This window comes from Pseudochaenichthys georgianus, chromosome 7 (genome assembly GCF_902827115.2).
Source record: "Pseudochaenichthys georgianus chromosome 7, fPseGeo1.2, whole genome shotgun sequence".
Classification (NCBI taxonomy): Eukaryota; Metazoa; Chordata; class Actinopteri; order Perciformes; family Channichthyidae; genus Pseudochaenichthys; species Pseudochaenichthys georgianus.
In genome coordinates, this window is record NC_047509.1 from 7729790 (window position 1) to 7751727 (window position 21938).

General features: G+C 41.6%; 1 protein-coding gene across 1 annotated transcript in view; it reads right to left on the bottom strand.

Annotated features, from left to right (window-relative positions):
- Window positions 1–1467: 1467 nt before the first annotated feature.
- The window catches only part of rgs19 (regulator of G protein signaling 19), a 31893-nt gene continuing 11422 nt past the window's right edge, over window positions 1468–21938 (bottom strand). The window contains exons 2-5 of the mRNA XM_034086850.2: window positions 13468–13640; window positions 12124–12207; window positions 11177–11411; window positions 1468–1743 (exon numbers count right to left, since the gene is read on the bottom strand). Of these exons, the coding sequence (XP_033942741.1) occupies window positions 1555–1743; window positions 11177–11411; window positions 12124–12207; window positions 13468–13640 (681 nt within the window). The 3' untranslated portion in view covers window positions 1468–1554. The remainder of the gene's footprint in view (window positions 1744–11176; window positions 11412–12123; window positions 12208–13467; window positions 13641–21938) is intronic.

Consider the following 21938-nt stretch of genomic DNA (forward strand, 5'->3'; position numbering starts at 1 on the left):
TTTTAATAATCGTGATATCAATTATTGACCCACAGAATCGAGATTATGATTTTTGCCATAATCGAGCAGCCCTACAAGATGAGGTAAAGATCCTCTGAAATATAGTAACACAAACTGTGTAAATGTGTGTGTGTTTTCCAAACTCCAGTGTTTATTGCACCTGTGTGTGTGTCTGTGGTGTTGTGTAGGGTGGGGGATCAGTACACTCTAAGAGAATTGTTTTCCTCTTTTTTGCAAAGAATCCAGGAAGGGGTCAGAGTGGGAGAATTCAAGAAACAAAAAGAAAATCAACAAAATTGAAATGTTCCGTATAGTTTTCTCTTAAAAAATAGACGTCTTGTCTGTTTGTAAATCAGTAGTCGGAGGGAATTGACATCCATCCATTTGTCCTTTTTGTTTATCGCAGGAGTGAAATGATTGAGCCAGCAAACAAGTGGATAAATAAACGGCAAACAAGAAACACACGTTTTCGTTGTGGTTTGTCGCGGGGGTTGAAGGGAGCGCCCTGTGTTTTCCAGTTGAAAGAGAGAAAGAGAAGAGAGAGAAGGAATCAGACAGCATCCATGTTTTTCTGTCGCCTTTCTCGAAACCACAGGAGGAAAACAAGGTGATGAGGCGGGCGGAGGATAGGAACATTCACCTTTAACTGGCTCTGAAAGGTGATTGGACGGCATGAGGGGCGGGGCTAATATGTAAAAATCCACTTCCATGGCACAGGTGTTTTTTTCCCATTGAAATGCATTAAAGTCTCCCAAGTAATCATGTGAATCCCCACATATCCCAATACATATTTATTTCTGTTTAGAAGAAGAGAAAAAAGGTGAGGTAATGAGGAAGGAGGAGATGTCCTTAGGTAGAAAAATAGGTTGTAAGGTTAAATAGAAGGATGTAGGTGGAAGTAACAATATGGCCAGTAAAAATGTTTTAATAATGTTTCCAGTTTAAAACTCATTTAAGGGACCCTTATAATAAAAACGTGTTTATGTAGAGTGTTATTTAAAATTAGCAGATATATGTAATGTTTTAAGGGTTTTTATCAATACTGTTATGAGAGACAGAAATATGGTATTTATCAGACCACAATTTATTTTGCTTTTTAAAATGTTTCCTAATCTAAAATGCTATGAATCGAGTTCTGATACTATTTCAGACTTCTTTTCATGATAACAATTGTTTATTTTAAAGTATTCATAAAATATGTTTAGAATATTGTTTTGATTACACAACATTGTATTATCTGTATTGTGGTTTTCTTTTGGGATGGGAATGGGAGGGAGAATGGATCAGAGTAAGAAAAGATTGAATGAGAACAAACTGGAGAGAAAAGAAAAGGAGTTATTGGCAACGGAACTAAACGTTGAGGAATAAACAAGAAATGAAAAGAAAGTCTTGGCAGTAATCGGAGAGATTTGGGATTTGTTGAAACGGAGTGAGGAGTCGTCTGATCTTTTTTGGAAAGTTTGGTACTGGGAGGAGTGTGTGAGAGAAGCGATGAAATGATCTGGCATCCATCCTGTGAGCTCAGGACCGGGAGAGGAAGAGGAGGAGGCGGCACTAGGACTCGGAGGAGGTGCGCGAGCCGCCCTGAACGAGCGACCTGTAGATGCTGGAGGAGAGGAATCGTGGGTAGGAGTCCCGGTGCATCAGAGTGTAGATCTGGAGCTGGGCGTCTTCAAACACGTGAGGCGTCGGGTTCTGCCTCTTCCTGTTGATCATCTCTCGAACCCTGGCGTCCAGGCTCACCTGCAGGGAGAGGCAGAGGAGTGTAGTGACGAGAGGGGATTCATAAAGTCATGCATTTGATGTTTTAGCATCTTATTTACATCTGCACCTCAACCTTCACAACTTTCTAAAAACAAACAACTGTAGGAATTAGTGGTAAGAGAGAGACTTGACAATCTTTTAAAATATGAGGCTGGTCTATTAACACTTTGATTATAATATTAGTATCAGCATACATTTAGGTTGATAGTAAAACTGTCTGTACTGAATGATAAGAACTGTTCAAATCTCTAGAGGACAGTAAAGGCGCTTCAACGCTTCCTATATGAACCCCTTTCAGCATCGGACACATTGGACCACACATTGCGAAAGGATAGGAGATAATGCTGTCCCACAATTCCTTGCGGTCAGAATATTTAAAGTGACGCAGTCATGAATACAACCCATAGTAATCGACACCTGGATAATATGAGTTACCCGTGTTTATCAAGCATTTTTCATCGTATGCCATATCTTGCCGAGGAGCTTATCGGCTAACTTTCACAACAATTTGTCAAACCAAAAGGCGAGCTATGAACGATCAGCTAACTACTGCTGTAAAACCATTAAATTAAGTCCAATTAAACTATTTATATAGATTTCAACACATTTGAATGGGGATATGCACAGATGTAGTTGATGTGTCAGCTTAAGAATGTTGCATTTAGTTATCTATATTCAACTATTTCCATACAATAATACTTCTAATTGGGATTTATGGGGATTAAAAACATGGACAGTACGGTGAGGGAGAGCACCGGCAGCAACCATTTAGTTTCACTTCCTTTTTTTATATCCAATTTTAATTCCAACCTTGGTAATGATTGTAATTGTAAGATGAGGTTAAGGAAAAGTGGTTAGGAAAAGATATACTTGATATTTTTTAATATTCAACCTTAAAGGTAATTCACTTCAGAAACACTTGTTATATTCCATGGAATGCTCTTAACATCCCGATAGCAATGAATATATTAAATGCTTTGACAATAAATACATACAAACATTTCATCTGTGGAAGCCGTAGCGCTGTAAAAAGCACGACCAATCATCTGAGCCGGCCCGGCTAAAGTAACTGGATGGCCTACCTGCCTGTCAGCCTTCCATCTGTGCACAGACTTATCTCGTGCCCTCATTGGTCATGTGCGCGTTCGTGTGTGTTGGAGGAGGGGCTCTGTAAGGAGGTCTGAAGGAAGGGGCAGATTTTTTCCAGTTGTGTATTTTCAAACTCTAGCGCACTCTAACTGGTTTCTCCATTCTTACCTACCCTACCTTTAACACTGGTTTTATAATGAGAACAAGTAGATCATGTTTTTAAAAAATTGCACGTATACATCTGTCAGATCTGCACATATTGAAGGTGTTTTGTGCAAAAGAATCTTGTTACTAATGAAACTCCAGGTATGATTTCATACGGGAACCAGCACTGAAAACACAAGAGCGGCCCCACAGCCTCGACACAACCGCAGATATTTATAGAATGACAAGCTATCTCTTATGTTTTTCCTCTGTTCTTATTTAGGACACACGCACACATTTCACCAAGGTCAGGCATGCAGACAGACCGCCTGGCATGCATCTTCTCTGCCAAACTCACACGTTTTCATATCTCTGTATTTTAATGTGTGTGAGTCTATAAAAAGCCTCCACTGCCAGGAGGTGAGAGCAGCAATTTATCATTTTCTGTAAACACACAAACACACATTCAGACATTGAACATACAAACACACAAATGTCTGAAGATGCCAACACACACACACGCACTGAGGATGGAGCCTGACAAGCAAAGCCTCCAGCTCTTGGACTAAATAAAGCAGTCACTGTTAAACACGCGCACACTCACAGTCAGTCAGTAAGTTAAAAATAGCTGTGAAGCAGAAACCGCTTGCTACATTTCTCAGCAGAAAAGCGCTAACAAATTCCCTGTGTGTGTGTGTGTGTGTGTGTGTGTGTGTGTGTGTGTGTGTGTGTGTGTGTGTGTGTGTGTGTGTGTGAACTACAGTGTGTCTACGTTTATAGCCAGCAATAATCACTTCAGCGGGGATTCACATTTCATGAGGAGGGTTTTAGTGTGAATGCTGAGCACGTGCAGAACAGCTGACAAATCAAAATCTGTAAATGTGCAGCGGCACCAAAGATGAATTGAGATGAAGCATCAGAGATATTAAACACAGAGGCTGCAGTTTTAATACTATTAGAAAGTATTGGATGGAATCATATTAATGTGGGGCAGCAACTTCATTCCCTAATTATTGGTTTATCCTTCAAATGAATACATGTGTTCTATATTTGGCTTGTGATCTAGACAGCTGTGGTGGTACTTCTTTTGTAGATTTATTTTTTGTATTTTATTATATATGAAGGAGGAGCTCAGGTCATAAGATTGTCATTGCCCTTCTACACTGTAGCCTTGTGCATATGACAATACAATCTTTGAATCTTGAGATTTCCACAGGAAGAAGCTTACAAACCAGGTCTCAACAACTAAAACAATTCTTGGACAAACGAATGCCTTCACACAAAAAAAAAACAAAAAAAAACTGATCCATAGGAAATGTGTGCTTACTTAAAAAATAAATAAATAAACCAATTGACTAAATAAATACTTGCAATCATAAAGCTCTGTTGAAATCTGTTCTGATGCAGGTAGTAACCTATAGTAGTTTTTTATGTTGAAAAAATTATGAAAATCACCCTCAATCAGAAAAGTTAAAAACAGCCAATAAGTCTCAAAAGAGGAGAGTTTTTTGTATCTAATGAAAGGAAGTGTGCATTACAGTATGTAGAAGAAGGATCACACACCCCAGAGAGTGCAGCCCCCCCCCCCCACCTCTAATCTTAAACCCTAAGGGAAGGGCGTTGCCGCATCCTGATTGGCTGAGAGGGGGAGGCCCCCAAGCTGTTCTCAATTCTTAATTAGGAGCCACAGGTGTTCCGAATGACCTCCGATCAACTCTGGGGGATTGTTCACAATACAATCTGCTAAAGTAGATCTCATCAGATTTCTTTGACTTTAAACAACTTTGACTTGGTTTCGACAAATTATTAAAATAATCATAACCCAACTCTGTTTCACCTCTCAAGTCAAAGTATCCACACTTTTACTTTTTGGCATTTATGGTCAATTGACGTTATTTACAGAATATTCCACCTTATTGTTTTGTTGTATCAGTGAATGAAGCGAGCTCAAACTATCTAAATGTATATATATTATATCGTTGAGATTATTGGTACTTTTCTTGATGGATTATCAAAAACGTGTGTATGTCAAGGTTAAGTCAGGATTTTTGTAATGGCACCAGATGCTATAATTATGTTTAATTAAACAAATAATTCAAGTGTGGAACACGACTTTGTCTTCCGAATACTCAAATAAGAATCATTCATGTTATTTTTGCAGCATTAAGATGAAATAACCCCTTCTTCCAATTGAATAACATTTACAAATGTGTCAAATTTGACCCGAGGGCAACAGGAATGTAATGCACAGTGACATATTACGAGGAAAAGCAACATATTTTCACATTTAAGAAGCTGGAGCCATGCAGCAAGAAAGACTTAACCCAACCCTTCTCCGTGTCCAGATGATAATGTAAGAGAACAATTAAAATGGTTCATGATCTGGGGAGAAGGAACATGTTCAGTCAATTGTTTTCCAAGTATAAGCCGTAGCCCACTGATGGCTCAGCTTGAAGTCCTCAGCTCGAGCACCATTCATATCAATAGAATACTCTTTATGTAACGAGCTGTTGAGTTATTGAGAATCTAAATGTTGGACAGGCTGACAGGCGGGCACAGATGAGGCAACAGAACACAGACGGTGAAAAACTAAATGCATCTGCCAGATCTTACATAAGAAAATGTTTATAAACCGCTGTCGGTCGCTGAATTAAAACCAGCTCATTTCTAAGAGACACCAGAAGAGATCTTGAGCAACGTTCGCCTCGCAGTTAAACATCCTGAAGTGATTAACGAGCAAAACTCTTTTGGAATTCAAACAATGACACAAACTTTGCATCCCTGGAAACAGTGTGTCCAGGGAGCTACGTCATTACATCAAAAAGTAAAACAAACAAAAACAGTAGAAAACATTCCTGTTTCCTATTTGCAACTGCTGTAATAATCTCGAAAAAATCTTTGACAAAAAAAGAACATAATTAAACATTTATAGTGATATGTGTTTAAACCAAATTGACGAAATGAAACCACAACCAAATATCTATTTAGATGTGTTTGTATTTGTTCTAAAACGTTGAAACTAAGTTAGGGTTAGGTAAGACTTCTGATTTAATTCATTATTAAAAATGAGTGAATCTTATTTTCTCATAGAGCTGGGCGCCGCCAGGGGTTTTGGGCCCCATGAAAATATATCACATTGGCCCCCACCACCAGGCCCAGGCCACGCCGTCGCCAACCAAGCACAATTGCTGTAACCACACCTCCAGAACCCAACCCACTCATTTATGCTTTAAATAACTCTTAAACTTAAATCTATCTTGTAGTCCAATACTAACTGCACAGTATTTACTGACACTGAGCGGTGAAAATATAACACTGTGCAGACTGCAAATTCTACTGCAACATTCTGCTGCAGAATTCACTATTTGATATAAGACTAACATTCCTGACAATAAACCTCAATAGTCATCTTTTATGGTGTACATGCCTTTTTAATGGAACATTCATAAATCAAAATAAATATAACTTAAATATACATGACCTCTTAAATTAAAATACATTAAAGGTGGGGTAGGTAAGTTTGAGAAACCGGCTCGAGATACACTTTTTGTTATATTCCATGGAATGCTCTTAACATCCCGATAGCAATGAATATTTGAAGTGCTTTGACAAAAAATCCATACAAAAATATCATCTGTGGAAGCCGTAGTACTGTAAGAAGCACGACCAATCATCTGAGCCGGCCCTGCTAAAGTAACTGGATCGGCTAAAGTAACTGGATGGCCTACCTGCCTGTCAGCCTTCCATCTGGGCACAAACTTATCTCGTGCGCGTTCGTGTGTGTTGGAGGAGGGGCTCTGTGAGGAAGTGGCAGATTTTTCCCAGCTGTGTATTTTCAAATTCTAGCGCACTCGAGCTGGTTTCTCCAAAATGACCTACCCCACCTTTAACACCAATATTATCATTTAAAAAATGCTATAACAAAAAAAATAAGATAAGCAGCAGATGTTTTAATTAAATATACATACCAACTACAAAATAAGCGGGTATTAAAGTGTAAACGGATAGCAAAACGGAAATGGAAGTGAAAAGGCCTGATGGTGGTGCTAAATCAGAGCCTACGACCTGTTCTCAGTCTTTTTCTCATCATGTATCTTCTGTGCAGTGATCCAATATCGTTACCATAGCCAGTTATTACGAGCCCTGGCTCAGCCTTACTCACCAAGAGCCCAGCGCCTAGCCTTCTTACAGGCAAAGTCACTGATCAAGTCCTTGAAGACCATCTTTCTAGCCAACTGGCTTTCAATGGAGAGCCTAAATATGGATCTGGTGGTCCTGGCACCAGGGGGAGGGACAACTGGTTTAGTATGAATGGCTGCTAAAAATGTACCTGCATTTACTAAATGTCAGCTAAAAGAGTGCAATGAAAAACCTTTTCTGCATTTTCTGTGAAGATATTGACAGAACTTAAAGGTGGGGTAGGTCATTTTGGAGAAACCAGCTCAAGTGCGCTATAATTTGAAAATACACAGCCGGAATAAAATCTGCCACTTCCTCACAGAGCCCCTCCTCCAACACACACGAACGCGCACATGACCAATGAGGGCACGAGATAAGTTTGTGCCCCGATGGAAGGCTGACGGGCAGGTAGGCCATCCAGTTATTTTAGCCGGGCCGGCTCAGATGATTGGTCGTGCTTTTTACAGCGCTACCAGAGCCCTAGAGATACTTAGTATCATAGGGCTCTGAGTACTACGGCTTCCACAGATGACATTTTTGTATGTATTTTTTGTCAAAGCACTTCAGATATTCATTGCTATCGGGATGTTCAGAGCATTCCATGGAATATAACAAAAAGTGTATCTCGAGCCGGTTTCTCAAACTTACCTACCCCACCTTTAATGTAAGCAAAACATTACAATTATTATTTACAATGGACTAAGCTTAGCTAACAGACTAATTTCCACCACACCCACCTCTTCCTTTGAACAACTGGGTGACATACTGTCGCCCTTTAGTCCCTCTCTCTTGTCTTTCTCTCCTTTCTTTTCTTTTTTGAAAGCCTGACTTCGTGAGTCGTTGAGACATCGTTCACACGTAACTACTAGCATCCCTGCTCCTATGCTCTCACTCTCTGCTGCTAGAAAGAGCGGTGCCACACAGCGTTTGGCGGCAGGACCAAACCATTACATGTAAATAGAGGGGGGTGTTCGATGCTTTGGATAATTAACTTTTGGAAGAAAAAAAGTGAAATGAATCGTAAGTTTAGTGAGTACATCATCAATAAGACGTTATATTAATGTTAATTATTATTGATGATTGATCAAAGGTTACTTACACATTTTTTCTTAATGTTCTAAAAATGTTTGGGGCCCCTATCAGTCACGGACCCTTTGAATCGTCCTAACTTTTCACCCCCTTACGGCGCCCTTGGGTGCAGCACAATGATTCTCTTTTGCAACACATTGACCCATCTGTGAATAGAGTCTACTCTTCGTGCTCACTCTGAATCACACATGACCATGCGCTGGAGGAAGGATCACTGTCCCCTATTATACTGTTTCTCATCAACATATAACAGCTCTCAGATATACACAGAACATGTCTCTGAAGTGTTTGGCTCCAAACACCAAACAGATCATGGCAGCATCCAGTGGCGAACTGTGTGTCTATCACAACTGGACCTTCTGTAGACACACACACCCCCCGCGGCGTTATATGTGTCTATCAGAACTGGACCTTCTGTAGACACACACACCCCCCGCGGCGTTATAATGTCCATCTTTTCACTGAACTGTCGTCTTGAAAAGGGTACTCACAACAATTCCGCAACAACTTCATCTTCAGCTGTTGCCCTTGTCATTTTAACGTTAAAAACAATAAAACGGCATGAATTGCTTCGTCGCATTCGTTCTTCTGTCTCGAGCCAGTTAACTAGCGGGCCTTCTAGAACACCCTGGAACCGAGGGAAACTCTGAAAGAACACGCCCATTGGCTACAAATCAATATATGATTGGTTGATCAAACTGTCAGTCCAAACGTACGCTCTCATTCAGTGCAACGGCCAGGGCATTCGATCAAGGATGTAGAAAACCTTGGTTGAAGGATATTCTACCCAGAGACCCAGAACAAGATCTGATTGGTTGCTTTCTTTTCTAACACAAAACCACTGAAATGCGTAGTGCATGGTCCGAGAAGGACAAACAAATCAACGTAACACTAATATTACAGATCAACAACACAGATACTCATTTATTCATTTTATTTATATAATTAAATCGATTTTTTTGTTTGTTTTATCTGAGTGTTCCAGGGTATTCTCTGACTACCTTGAAGGCCCTCACGGTTCGCCACTGGCAGCATCCCATAATCCCCTCTGTTTCAGCCCTGTTTCCAAAGTGCTGATTCTCTGTCTGTTACTTTAGATGAAAATAAGGAGCCCCTCCCCACGCCCCTCTGATGCGGCTTTCACACCAGCGCTTTTCAGTTTCTAGCTCCGAGCGGGAGCTTTTCTGGTTCAGCTCCGGTTTCCCTTTTCAGCTCCCGCTCTGTGCACACCGCCCACTGGCGCCCCAGAGCTGCCCTTGCTGCGTCATGACGTCACCGTTTACATCGCTGATTTTCCCCCCAAAGGCAGCCATTACGGCGCTCACAACAACAACTGCGTCGGGTCGATGATCGTGTTGCTTTTAATCACACGAAGCCAGAATAAATTGAATAACGACTTCTCCAACCTTATACTTTTCTCCAGGGTGCCGTGGTTCATTGTTTATTAATGTGTTTCTGCAGCATTTACCGACCGCTGCAGTGCTGGCTGCTCTTCCACGGGAGTTTATTCTCCCGTTAGCTCCCGGTTAGCTCACACTGCAGCGGCCGCTCTAAAGTATTCACTGTCCGACTCACACAAGCAGCTGATGCATATCCCCAGTTCCCCTTAGCCTAAGTGAATGTGTGTCAGTCTGAATTGACACTGTTTGGTATCACAACGCTGTTATGAAAGTTTCTCTGGTATAAAACGGGTGATGTTGGCATAGCAACCGAAGCTAAACTGACTACTTGCATCCGATAGCTGCAATAATACAAAACAACACGTCTGCCTCTCTCCACAATGATCGATAACAGTGAACGGATGGTCAAAGTAAGGTACAAATAAACAGAATCGCACGAAGCCTGGTTAGTGTTGCCTGACTTTATAAAGTGTGTTTATAGGCACTACTGCTTGTAGGCAGGCATAACAGTCGACCCATGGGAGGTGGGTTTAGTTTCCTGCACGCCTCGACGTAAGAGAGACGTAAGCGACGTCACCTCTTAGCTCCAAAGCTCTTGCCTCTGGACCGACAATTTTTTGGAGCTGGAAATGAAGCGGATTCCGGAGCTAAGAGCCGGCGCAGCTCCGGTGTGAACTGGAAAACCCGGCGCTTTTCAGGCTCTTTTCAGGCTCTTTTCAGGCTCTTTTCAGGCTCTAGCTCCGAGCTGAAAAGGCGCTGGTGTGAAAGGGGCATGAGAGACATTTGGTTAGAAAGAACACAATGGTGCTCTAGGAGGAGATTCAGGTGATAAGGGGGGGGGGGGGGGGGGGGTTACCTTGGCTGCTGATTGGCTAATGGTTACACAAGCCACAAAATCGTTATGACATCATAAAGTGGCCAAAATCTGATCAGCTCAAATGGATCAGGAGAAAAAGAGAGAATCTTTTCTCCTGAAACGTCCAGAGTCTCTTTCCACAGAGACATGAACAAGTGGATTTTGCATAATAGGTGACCTTTAAAGGTCCCATGTCATGGCCATTTCTACTGATCATAATTCCATTGTTGAGGTCTACTAGAATAGATGTACATTGTTCAATGTTCCAAACTCACATTGGTTTCTCAAACAGCATCTCTGTATAATATGTGTATTCACTCTCTGACAGCGAGACACGGCGCAACTCCATTTGGACCAATCGGTCCATTAGGATCGTCGTCACGTCACTTGGTACCAGGAAGAAAAAAATTGAAAAAGAAAAATCTGCAACGAGGCGTTCTGGGGCAGCATAGACGGGTATTTTCTGTGTTAGAGTTTTACTCGCTACAGGGTGTACTTTGAGGGTTTGTGACTCTGCAGACCGTTTACATGCAGAAACACCTTCATAACACACAAAGGGACGGGTGATAACCGGAAAAGCATGACATGTAAAGAAAGCGGCCTCCCTCCCGGTCAGAAACCCCCGTAAGCGATTCTCTGTGGGAAGCTTTCCTACCTCTTTTGGTGACAGTATGGAAATGTAGTCCTCGTAGATGGATCGCGCTTTCTCCTCGATGGCATTCTTGTTGATCTCCTGTTTGAGGTCTTCGCAGGCCAGCCAGAACAGCATGTTGTCCTCGCTGTACTCCGTCCGCAGGAACTCCCGGAAAACATTTCGCCCCGCCGGGTTCTTCATCAGCTTGTCGAAGGACTGAGACCACAGCCGGATCTCTTCCATTGAGGGTTTGGTGCTGACGAAGGAAGAGCGGGAAGTTGGTTAATTTCCTCATTGGTTTTTGTATTAATGTATTTGTTGTCAAATGACTGTCATGGTCCAAATCTTATAGCTTACTGATTACAAAAGAGGATTGGGATAGAATTACAACGTCACTCGGGGTTACAGCACGAGTTATGTTTCTGATTCAACTGATACAAAAAGAAAAACATGTTCTGTCCGTGAATCCGTGTTTAAGATTGTATAAAATCCTATTCATCCTACATTTAGAAGTAGAAGTAGTTAAAAGCACTCAATAGAGCAAAGACCTTTAACGAAGTTGGACTATCCTTTTTATATATAGTGGTAAAGAAGTACTATGACTTTTATTTTGATGGTCCCCAGAGGATGAATCCTAATGACTCCTTAGCCAATACCAGGTCCCAAATCCTAGCATGCCCATGCTTAACGTTGGCATTGGAACAATTATATTGACTATATTAAGTTTATATTAATCACAACTTTATAATGTGCGAGCAGGGCAATAAACATTTTTGTTTTAGATTAAGAGAGAGCAGAGGTTCAAGAAAATTATCACAAATCTTCCTAATTATGCACCAAACCAAACCAAGTGTGTGTGCGCGCGCGCGCGCGCGCGCGCGTGTGTGTGTGTGTGTGTGTGTGTGTGTGTGTGTGTGTGTGTGTGTGTGTGTGTGTGTGTGTGTGTGAGAGAGGCACTGCGCACTCACCAAGCTTCACAGTTTGGTATGGTTTCCATCTTGGTGTCCTGTGATAATCTCCTCCTCCTCCTCCTCCGTCTCTCCTCTTCATTCCTGACAGGGAGAGACTGACATGATTAAACTGCTCTCAGGAGGGAAACACACACACACACACACACACACAAAACCACAGCTGATACAGAGTAATTGCGGTTAAACTATCTTCAAATATGTTATTACCTAATTTAATGATAACACTACCCACAGTAATGCTAACAGCCAACTGTAAAACAAGCAAGTGTCTACATGTTCAGTGTGTGTGTGTGTGTGTGTGTGTGTGTGTGTGTGTGTGTGTGTGTGTGTGTGTGTGTGTGTGTGTGTGTGTGTGTGTGTGTCCATGCGTGCGTGTGTGTGAGTGTGTGAGAGAGAGAGAGGGAGAGAGAGCTGTAAATGATGAGGTCCCCTGTGGGAGCCACAGAGACCTAATCACTGCACAGCTACAGTTTGACTAACACCTGGAGATATTGGTGTGATACAGTGGTTCTTGCAGAAATCTAAAAAAGTAAAAGGTCAAACGAGGTCAATTAGGACTCCCGTTTTATTCCTTGGAGGTTTTGTATAAATAAAATGTTCATAGTGCATAAAAAAGTGTTTAAAAGATTGGTGACATCCTGACAGTTTAGTTTCAACGAGAGCCGTTTGTGTCTTTGACATGCTTGTAGCACTGCCAGCTGTGCAGCCCCAAAACCCCAGAGGCTCCTCTGCACCTCTTTAGAGATGTAGCATGTATCCAAGCATGCTCCTGTGGCTGCAAAGTGGAAACCACAGGAACTGTGATTGGTTAACTCGGCTGCCTGCGTTTCCTCTACAAGTCTCTGACTCCAGCAGAGATGGTTGCAAGCGGCACTCTTTTCAGTAGAGAGAAAGGGCAACTAATGCTACACGATTAAAAGCTATTCTGTGCAATAGATGCATCTGAATAAGGACACCCAACACAGACAGTACACGTTATTAGATCCTTAACACACTTCTCGAGTTTAACTGACAAAAACTGTTGTAAGTTTTTTTACAGCTGTGCTCACAGGACCACCGCACATCCAGACAGCTGTGTGTGTGTGTGTGTGTGTGTGTGTGTGTGTGTGTGTGTGTGTGTGTGTGTGTGTGTGTGTGTGTGTGTGTGTGTGTGTGTGTGTGTGTGTGTGTGTGTGTGTGTGTGTGTGTGTGTGTGTGTGTGTGTGTGTGTGTGCTTACATTAGAGCAGCATGTGTTGGTTTGTATGAACTTGTCTGTGTAAATGCAGTGTGTGTGTGTGTGTGTGTGTGTGTGTGTGTGTGTGTGTGTGTGTGTGTGTGTGTGTGTGTTTTTGTCTCCTACCATGAGCAGCTGCAGCAGCAGCACCAGCAGAAGCAGCAGGCGTTTGGCCGTTGGGAATTCTGGGTAGTGGTCATGGCCCGCCCCCCTCCCGTCCCACTCAGTGCCGAGGTCTCGCTGCGACCCCCCCCCATGGCCAGCTCGCCCCCTCGCTCGCCTGGGATCGGACCAGTGTACTGCAGAGAGAGAGAGAGATTCTGTGATCTCTTCTTCCCCATCTTTGACAGAGTGGTGGAAGAAGTATTTTATTTACATTAAATATCACAAATAAAAAAAAACATAACCAATTCAAAACCCCAGAATCCAAAGCGATACTCTCTTAGCAGAAAATCTAATTATTATATATATTTAATCGATTATTAAGTTTTAACGACTTTATTTACTGTAGTTCAAGGGTTCCTAACCTGTGGGTCGGAACCTTAACAGGTGTCGCTTGTTAAATCAGAAGGGCCTTGAGAGCACTAATGGGTTATGAACCAAGGCTACCCAAGAGTTCTACTACACACATGTGCGTTGTTCAAAGATACGCGCGTGTGTGGGAGAAACGGCTGCAGCAATGCGGTGGGAGTCCCCGACTCATGAAGGAGACACGGGGAGAGCAGGAGCTTTGATGTCAAACACTGACGGTTTATTAGGAGCTTCGGCCGGAGGATTCACATCACAAGTCACAGAGCCAGAGGTTCTGACTTCACGAGAGCGCTGCCACGTCAATTCTGAAGAGCCCCTCTCTCGATAGAGCTTTTAACTAGTTCCGAGAGAGTCATCAACATATTTGGGCAGATAGACTAAACAGCTGGGAACACGGAATCACTTGCGTCCGACGCCTATGGCCTCGAAGATTTCACACAAGAAGGAAGTGTTCCAGTGTGCCCATAACACCATTCGTTGCCCGGTCATAAACTGGTAACAACAACATATGGCTGAAGCAGCCGCCCCTTCCTTAAGGGAGATAACAGACGTCAGGGTCAAAGGGCAAAAGGTGTATATCGAGGAGAATTACCCCCAAACAGCACCATGCATCTCCGACATATCAACATGTTATTAATGTGGCACGGGGATTCTGCTTAACGGCACCTGGAAAGATGGGAAGGAAAATAACTTTTGGGATGTTTCTGATGTTCCAACATAGAGAAACGCGTCTGTCGTGAAGAGGGAGAAACTTGAGCTTAAACATCACTGCTGGTGTTAACCAAATAACAGGATGCCTACCAAGGACACACAGTTAATGTGTGTGTGTGTGTGTGTGTGTGTGTCAACGTTATTTAGAAATGATTGATGATTTTGAGGGTTACCAATAACAGAATAAACTTGTTTGTTTTGAAATCTTATTGGTTCTTTAAGTCCAGACAAACTTTACAACACTGCTGTTTCCTTGAATCAGAAATGCTAATAATACTTGTAATGTAATTGTAGTTTACATGAAAGAGAGCAAGAAAGCAGAACATGGCAAAGAAAGAGAGATGTGTCTGTTTATGAAGAAGCGCATTTCAGGGTATATAAGGCAGTTATAGTTATATAAGCACTTCTCTGCCGTGTAACCTGCTTTTAGACGTGAACAAAAGAACACAACGCTGACGATTTCAATTCAGATGAGCAGAAAATAACTGTTTTTCAGTCAGTCTTTGACCATATTCTAGTCAGCACTCTCAGAAGAAAGAAGTCCTGAGGGTTAACTGAAGAAAAAGGGGGATATATAAGAGAATTACAAAAAGGGTGAGGGATGCTAAAAGATGTCAAGAGAGATTATATAAAGTAAAAGAGGAAGAGAGGAAGAGGGAAACAACAGGGGGAATGGAAGAAGAGACAGAGAGACACTTTGTAGAATAGAGGAAGTGAAAGAGAGGGTTAGCGGGTATGGAGACAGACGTGATGCATCATGTGATGGAGCTGTGAACACACACACACACACACACACACACACACACACACACACACACACACACACACACACACACACACACACACACACACACACACACACACACACACACACACACACACTTTGGGTTCTGTACCCACGTCCTATTTAAAAACACACTATCATTTTTGAAAATAGACCAAAGAATAAAACGGGACCGCAGCTCGGATGCTATTTATAGTCGTGGGACATATGGGCCAGACACACACACTGTACCGTCGGCCTCGGTAACACATGTATGAGCACATACTGTGTAGGCCAACATCATGTGCTCACACACATGTGCACAATAGGATTGCAAATATACACACAAATATAATGAAGGAACAAACAAAGAGGCATGTATATGTAAACATAAAGGTGCAGTCAAATGTACAGAGAAAAGGAAGCACACATGTAAACACACACACACACACAATGTGTGTGAGCGGATTATTAGATTGGGTACTTTTATAAAAAATGGTGTGTGTGTATATATATATATATATATATATATATATATATATATATATATATATATATATATATATATATATATGTGTGTGTGTGTGTGTGTGTGTGTGTGTGTGTGTGTGTGTGTGTGTGTGTGTGTGTGTGTGTGTGTGTGTGTGTGTGTGTGTGTGTGTGTGTGTGTGTGTGTGTGTGTGTGTGTGTGTGTGTGTGTGATTCCAACACTCCAGTGAGTAGGTGAATATGGCAGGACAGCATGTTTTACTTCCTGCTGTGTGTCTGACTGAAGACACACAGCATTGATTCCACATGAAGACAGTACCTCAAATATAACAGTCTTTATAAAATGGACAAGTCAAATCAAGCAATCTGATTGGTTCTTAGCTGTGATATAATGAGCATATACCACGGCCTGTCGTGAGCTATTGCTTAAATATATAACTGTAAACATGTAGTTCTGTTTTTCATTAGGAGAGAACGGAGGTGGAATGGTCAGAAATGTTCACAGTCATGCAGCAAACCAAACAACATGTGACTCTTTTCATTAGCAGCGCCATCGTTTGGCTGTAAAACTAGAAGTTATGTAAATGAGGCTTTTGTTTGTGCTCGAGTGACAAGAATAAGCATCAGATGTAAACGATGTGTGGAACGATGCAAATCATTTACTTAATATGATATTAATATTTCTCTCTCTTAAAATGTTGTTTTCTAGTTTGAGATCCACCTAAATTATCTGAACACGGCGGCACGTTGGACATTTATGTTTTGGAGAAGCGTTACAACATCTTTTACACAGTCTTTTTTTGTTTTAAGTGTCCTTTCAACAGCCTGTTGGTAAACTTGACTGCAGTCACTGGGACAACACGGCATTAAGATAGGACAAGATAAACCTATATTGGTCCCTGTGGGGAAATGCAGGTGTCGTCATAGCAACAATAGCCATGGGACACAGGCTGACACACCAACTGTTATGACACCCATTGAGAAAATGTACAGAGTTACAGATGCTGGTTGATCAGAAGCTAACATAGAAAACGGGGCGGGGCTTCAAGTATTCATAATGATCCCCTTTGCAAACTTAAACACTTTTAGTAAACTGCACTTTTCTCTGTTAATGTGTTTAACCAACAAAGTGTGTTCTTCAGACGTGTGTACCCTGTGTGTGAGTGTACTCCAAACACACACTTCACAGTTACCTGCACTGCAGAGCAAAGACAGGAAGCCTCCCTTCCTCTTTCATCGGCGGCCACATCTTTTCCAACACGTTTAATTGTGTAAGTGTAATTACGTGTATGCCTTTGTGTGCGTTCGTGTGCGATAAGGCAAGTCGGTACGAAACGTGGATGTGTAAGAATGTATGTTTTCTAGAAGTGATGACTGAAAACGGGAAGGTTCATTTCCAGTTCAGATTGAAATTCGAGAGAAAGAAAAAAAGAAAGAAAAGATAGAAAGAAAAGGAAGACAAAGAACGGAAGACGCTGCGGTTCAGTTTGAGCAGATGTCTCACTTCCTTAGTCCCACGTGAGTTTTAGTGTGTGTGTGTCTGTGTGTGTTTAACAGGATTCTGAGTGTTAATCTGATTAAGCTAGATGACATTAAAAAGCCACGGAACCACACACACGCACACTCACTCACTCGAACACCCACATGGTACCTCACTTCCTTCCCATCTTAGTAAATGTTTTTTTAACCTTAATTTCTCCTGGTTACGTTGACAGAGAGTGCAGACATGTTGTTTAGCGCAACGCCCCGCTACACAACACAAACACCAACTAACCAATACACAACTCAAAGGTATTAGCAGGGTGATAACTGCCTGGCTTTTATTTATGTCCCTCCATCACATTGAGAAATTCAAACTAGAAACCTGGAAGCTGCTCGAATAGCTCGCCTTATTGTGACAACTTTAATGTGTGGTTAAGTTAATACGATGAGGTTTGCTCTATTAGCCTCGCTTCCGCTTAAGTAAAGGAAAACAAACACACAAAAAAAAGTTGTTTGTGTAATAATAATATATTTGATTTATAAGCACACTTTTCATTTGCGTAAACAAAACTCAAAGTGCTACAAAATTAAAAATGAAAAGGGGTGAAGCAAAAAACAAACAAAAAACAATTAAAACAACATAATAAAAGCTGTGACATTCATGCCGGCATGGCATAATGTGGGGGATTTAAAAATCTAGTTAAAGGCTATTCTAAAAAGATGCGTTTTTAGGCCTTTTTTGAAAGCGCTTCACAATGAAGGTTTGCAAATGGGCAACACCGCCTTTTCACATGTCAAGGTTCCAATGACTGTATCTCTAATAGTTTTAACTTATTATGCAGTAAGGAACTACTGCACGACGTTCGCTTGAGCTCGGTGAGCGCTTCCTCTGAAATTAAGAGTCTAAAATGTTGCTGTTGGAATGACGAAGCCCAAAGGAGAATTATAATTGTTTTTGTATATGGAGAAACGTTCACAGCATCATAATCGAGTGTGTAACAGAGTCATGGCACACACAGCCTCTGTTCCACTAGCTGTTGTGATCAACTGGCTTGACGTATTCTTAAAGTTGCGATCCTAATGGTCGGTAGGATGGGAAAGAGTAATTATGTCACTATTCTTTTTTAAAGATACAATGACAACATTTGTGTCCACTGAAGCATCAGAATCCCACTAGAGCTATTCTAATCAAACAAATGGTATCCCATGCATATTTGCTAACATTATTGTAATAATAAATACATTCAAATATCAAACAAATATTTGATTAGATCACCGTCTCTGTGCTGCTCTCTTTCTGCCTGCCCTGGCAGCACAGATGGACTCGCATACCGTGCCAATAAAGAAAGATGAAATTTAAATTCAGTGAGAGGCTCTGCCAGGGTTTGTGTGTGCCACACACACACACACACACACACACACACACACACACACACACACACACACACACACACACACACACACACACACACACACACACACACACACACACACACACACACACACACACACACACACACACACACACACACACACACACACACACACACACACACACACACACACACACACACACACACACACGCCAGCCAGCCAGCCAGCAGGGTTTAAGTAATTAAGCACTCATTTTAAGTATTAATCTGAGAGATTACTGCACCATAATCTCACCACCTGATCACCAACAGCGTGTGTGTGCGCGCGCGTGTGTGTGTGTGTGTGTGTGTGTGTGTGTGTGTGTGTGTGTGTGTGTGTGTGCAAAACACGTTCTCACTCTCATCCCGTCACATATTGACGGACGGTCAGGGCCCCTCCCCGTCGCTATATTACGTACAGGGTACCCCTTTCCCGTCACAGGGAGGTGGGGTTGAAAATGATTGATCAAGTGAGAGAGAGATTAAATGAAAGGGAGAAATTAATTTGAACTATATTAATACAATGCAATATCTAGACTGTTTGCAGTAGGCAGACAGGGAGATTTGTGACGATACAATCAAGAGGCATATAACAAAAAGACAACATTATGAGACATGTAGTAAGGAGGCTTAAATATCAGGAAGGTAATTAAAGTTTTGCATATTTGGGATTGAATACAAATTGACTAAAGAAGGCCATCGTCTGTCAGTTTGCAACCAAAGCAACAACTGCTGCCTGCCTGTCTGTCTGTGTGCAAGACGTGGGTTTGAGGTTTAATATTTTACAGTAAAGAACATTAAAATGTAAGAGTTTGTGAACTGCGGCACATTTTTTTGCTGAATATTAGAAAAAGAGAGTTCACTCTGAACGGTGTCATGGAGGACGAAAGACACAATGGTGAAATTATGAAGGAAGGGAATCGCCACCACATTGCTTTTATCAACAAAAAAATGAAATACTTTAAACGTATGTTGTGTATTGTTTCATGTCTCCATGCAGTTGGTCTGTTCAGATGTAGTGCCGTGTCAGATTCAGCCAATGGGTGACAGATTTTCCATTCTGCTTCAATTGTTTATTAAAAAATATATTTTGCCAAACAGCTAAACCTTGATGGAAACAAATCAGTAAAGCTTAAAGTTGATTGTGGCGTATTTCCATAATATTAACAACTTCAGGTCAGACTACAACTATTACGACTGCATCGTGGGACATCAATTCCACTAGTCTTAATTATGTGAATAAACATGCAATAAATCAGTTAACTTAAAGTTATTGCACCGTCTGTGGCAAACCTCTTCCCAAATGTTGCCAAATATTTCTCTAAAACACGAGGATCCCAATCCCTTTGTCCCGGGAGCCTGTCAAATCACTTAACTATGGATAACCATCCCACACTGGTTAATAAGTTGTATTGTCCGACTCAGTTCCAACTACTTTGACACCATCGAGCGTACTCTCTTACACTTCCAGAAATCTGTCAATGATTTGATGAAGTGCCAACACTCGAAGACGCCCTGGAAACACCTGTGCATCGCCTCTAAAGAGAACTTGACATTTTTACACAAAAAGCAGCAATGTTACTTAACTCTGACTGTACCACTGTAAATATACTTACAATAAACTCAGACTTATGACACACCTAATGTTTGAAAACCAGGGGAAGAGGGTCATCTATGCATTAAAACTGAACTGATTGTCAACGGTACAGTACAGGTGAACTTTTAGTCACAGCCCAGATCCGGTAAAAGAGGACAGAACATTTTTTTAATGGAGAGGAGTTTCTGCCCTGACATGTTAAACACTGCTAATGCACTTTTGAACACACACACACACACACACACACACACACACACACACACACACACACACACACACACACACACACACACACACACACCACACACACACCACACACACACACACACACTCACACACACACACACACACACACACACACACACACACACACACACACACACACACACACACACACACACACACACACACACACACACACACACACACACACACACACACACACACACACACACACACACACACACACACACACACACACACACACACACACACACACACACACACACACACACACCTTGTACAGCGTGAGCCTCTCCACTCGCTCTTTATCTGTCTCTCTTCATTTACTCTTTCTTTGAAAATGTCACACACACGCACTCTTACTTTCACACTAAAGCTCTCTCAATTTACAACACACACACGGTAAGTAAGTGGGTCTATAAATCCAGCCTAACGTGCTCTGTGGTGACAGATTCAAGGTTTTCACCAGAGCAGTGCAGTGACAAATCACATCAGTTCCCAAATCTCCCAAAGTTCCCAAAGTCTTCACCCTAAAATTAATGATTCCCCTCATGGGACCTCCAATTTGTCCCCATAATAATAATACATGTTATTTATAAGCGCACTTTTCATTTGCGTAAACAAAACTCAAAGTGCTAAGGGAAGCCAGTCCCCACATGTGACTATGTAAACAGATTTAGGTCCCCACAAGTATAGTAATGCTAGAACACACACACACATGCACACACGCTGCAACTTGCCCATTTCCAGAGAATCTCAAAGGCAAACAAGAGGATGTTAACATCCCATTAAAACAGAAACTAAAACAACAATTTCCATCCAAAACAGTTAAAAGAAAACACACAAAGTCATTAAATGTGACACAATTCTATATACAACTGTCTGATTATCCAGACTTAAGGTTTTGTTTTCAGAATAACATCAGACGGCCATGTTTTTTTTCTAAATGCCATTTTTCAACGCTTCACCCTCATTGTAACGGGGGCGGAAGGACGAATCACTGAGATGAATCAAAACTAAATTCCATCTCTGTAGCTAGATACCGCTAAACACGTAGCTTCTGAAGAAAAACACATTTTGTGAGGGTCTGAGGACAGAGGGTGTCGTGTTGTCATACTGATATTCTGTACACACTGTGAAGTCCACGGAGACAAATGTAACATGTGTGATATTGGGCTATATAAATAAACATTGATTGATTTGTGGAATTTTGTCGGAAAATAAGCCTTTAAAGCATCCCTTTTTGTTAACTTAAGTAAGTGTCCATCCACAGCCAGACTTTAGACAGTGGCGCTCTACACGCTTCTGTTAGTATCGATGGACAGGAGCTGACCGTTTGAAATGGGAAGAAAAGTCATGATCAGCTGCT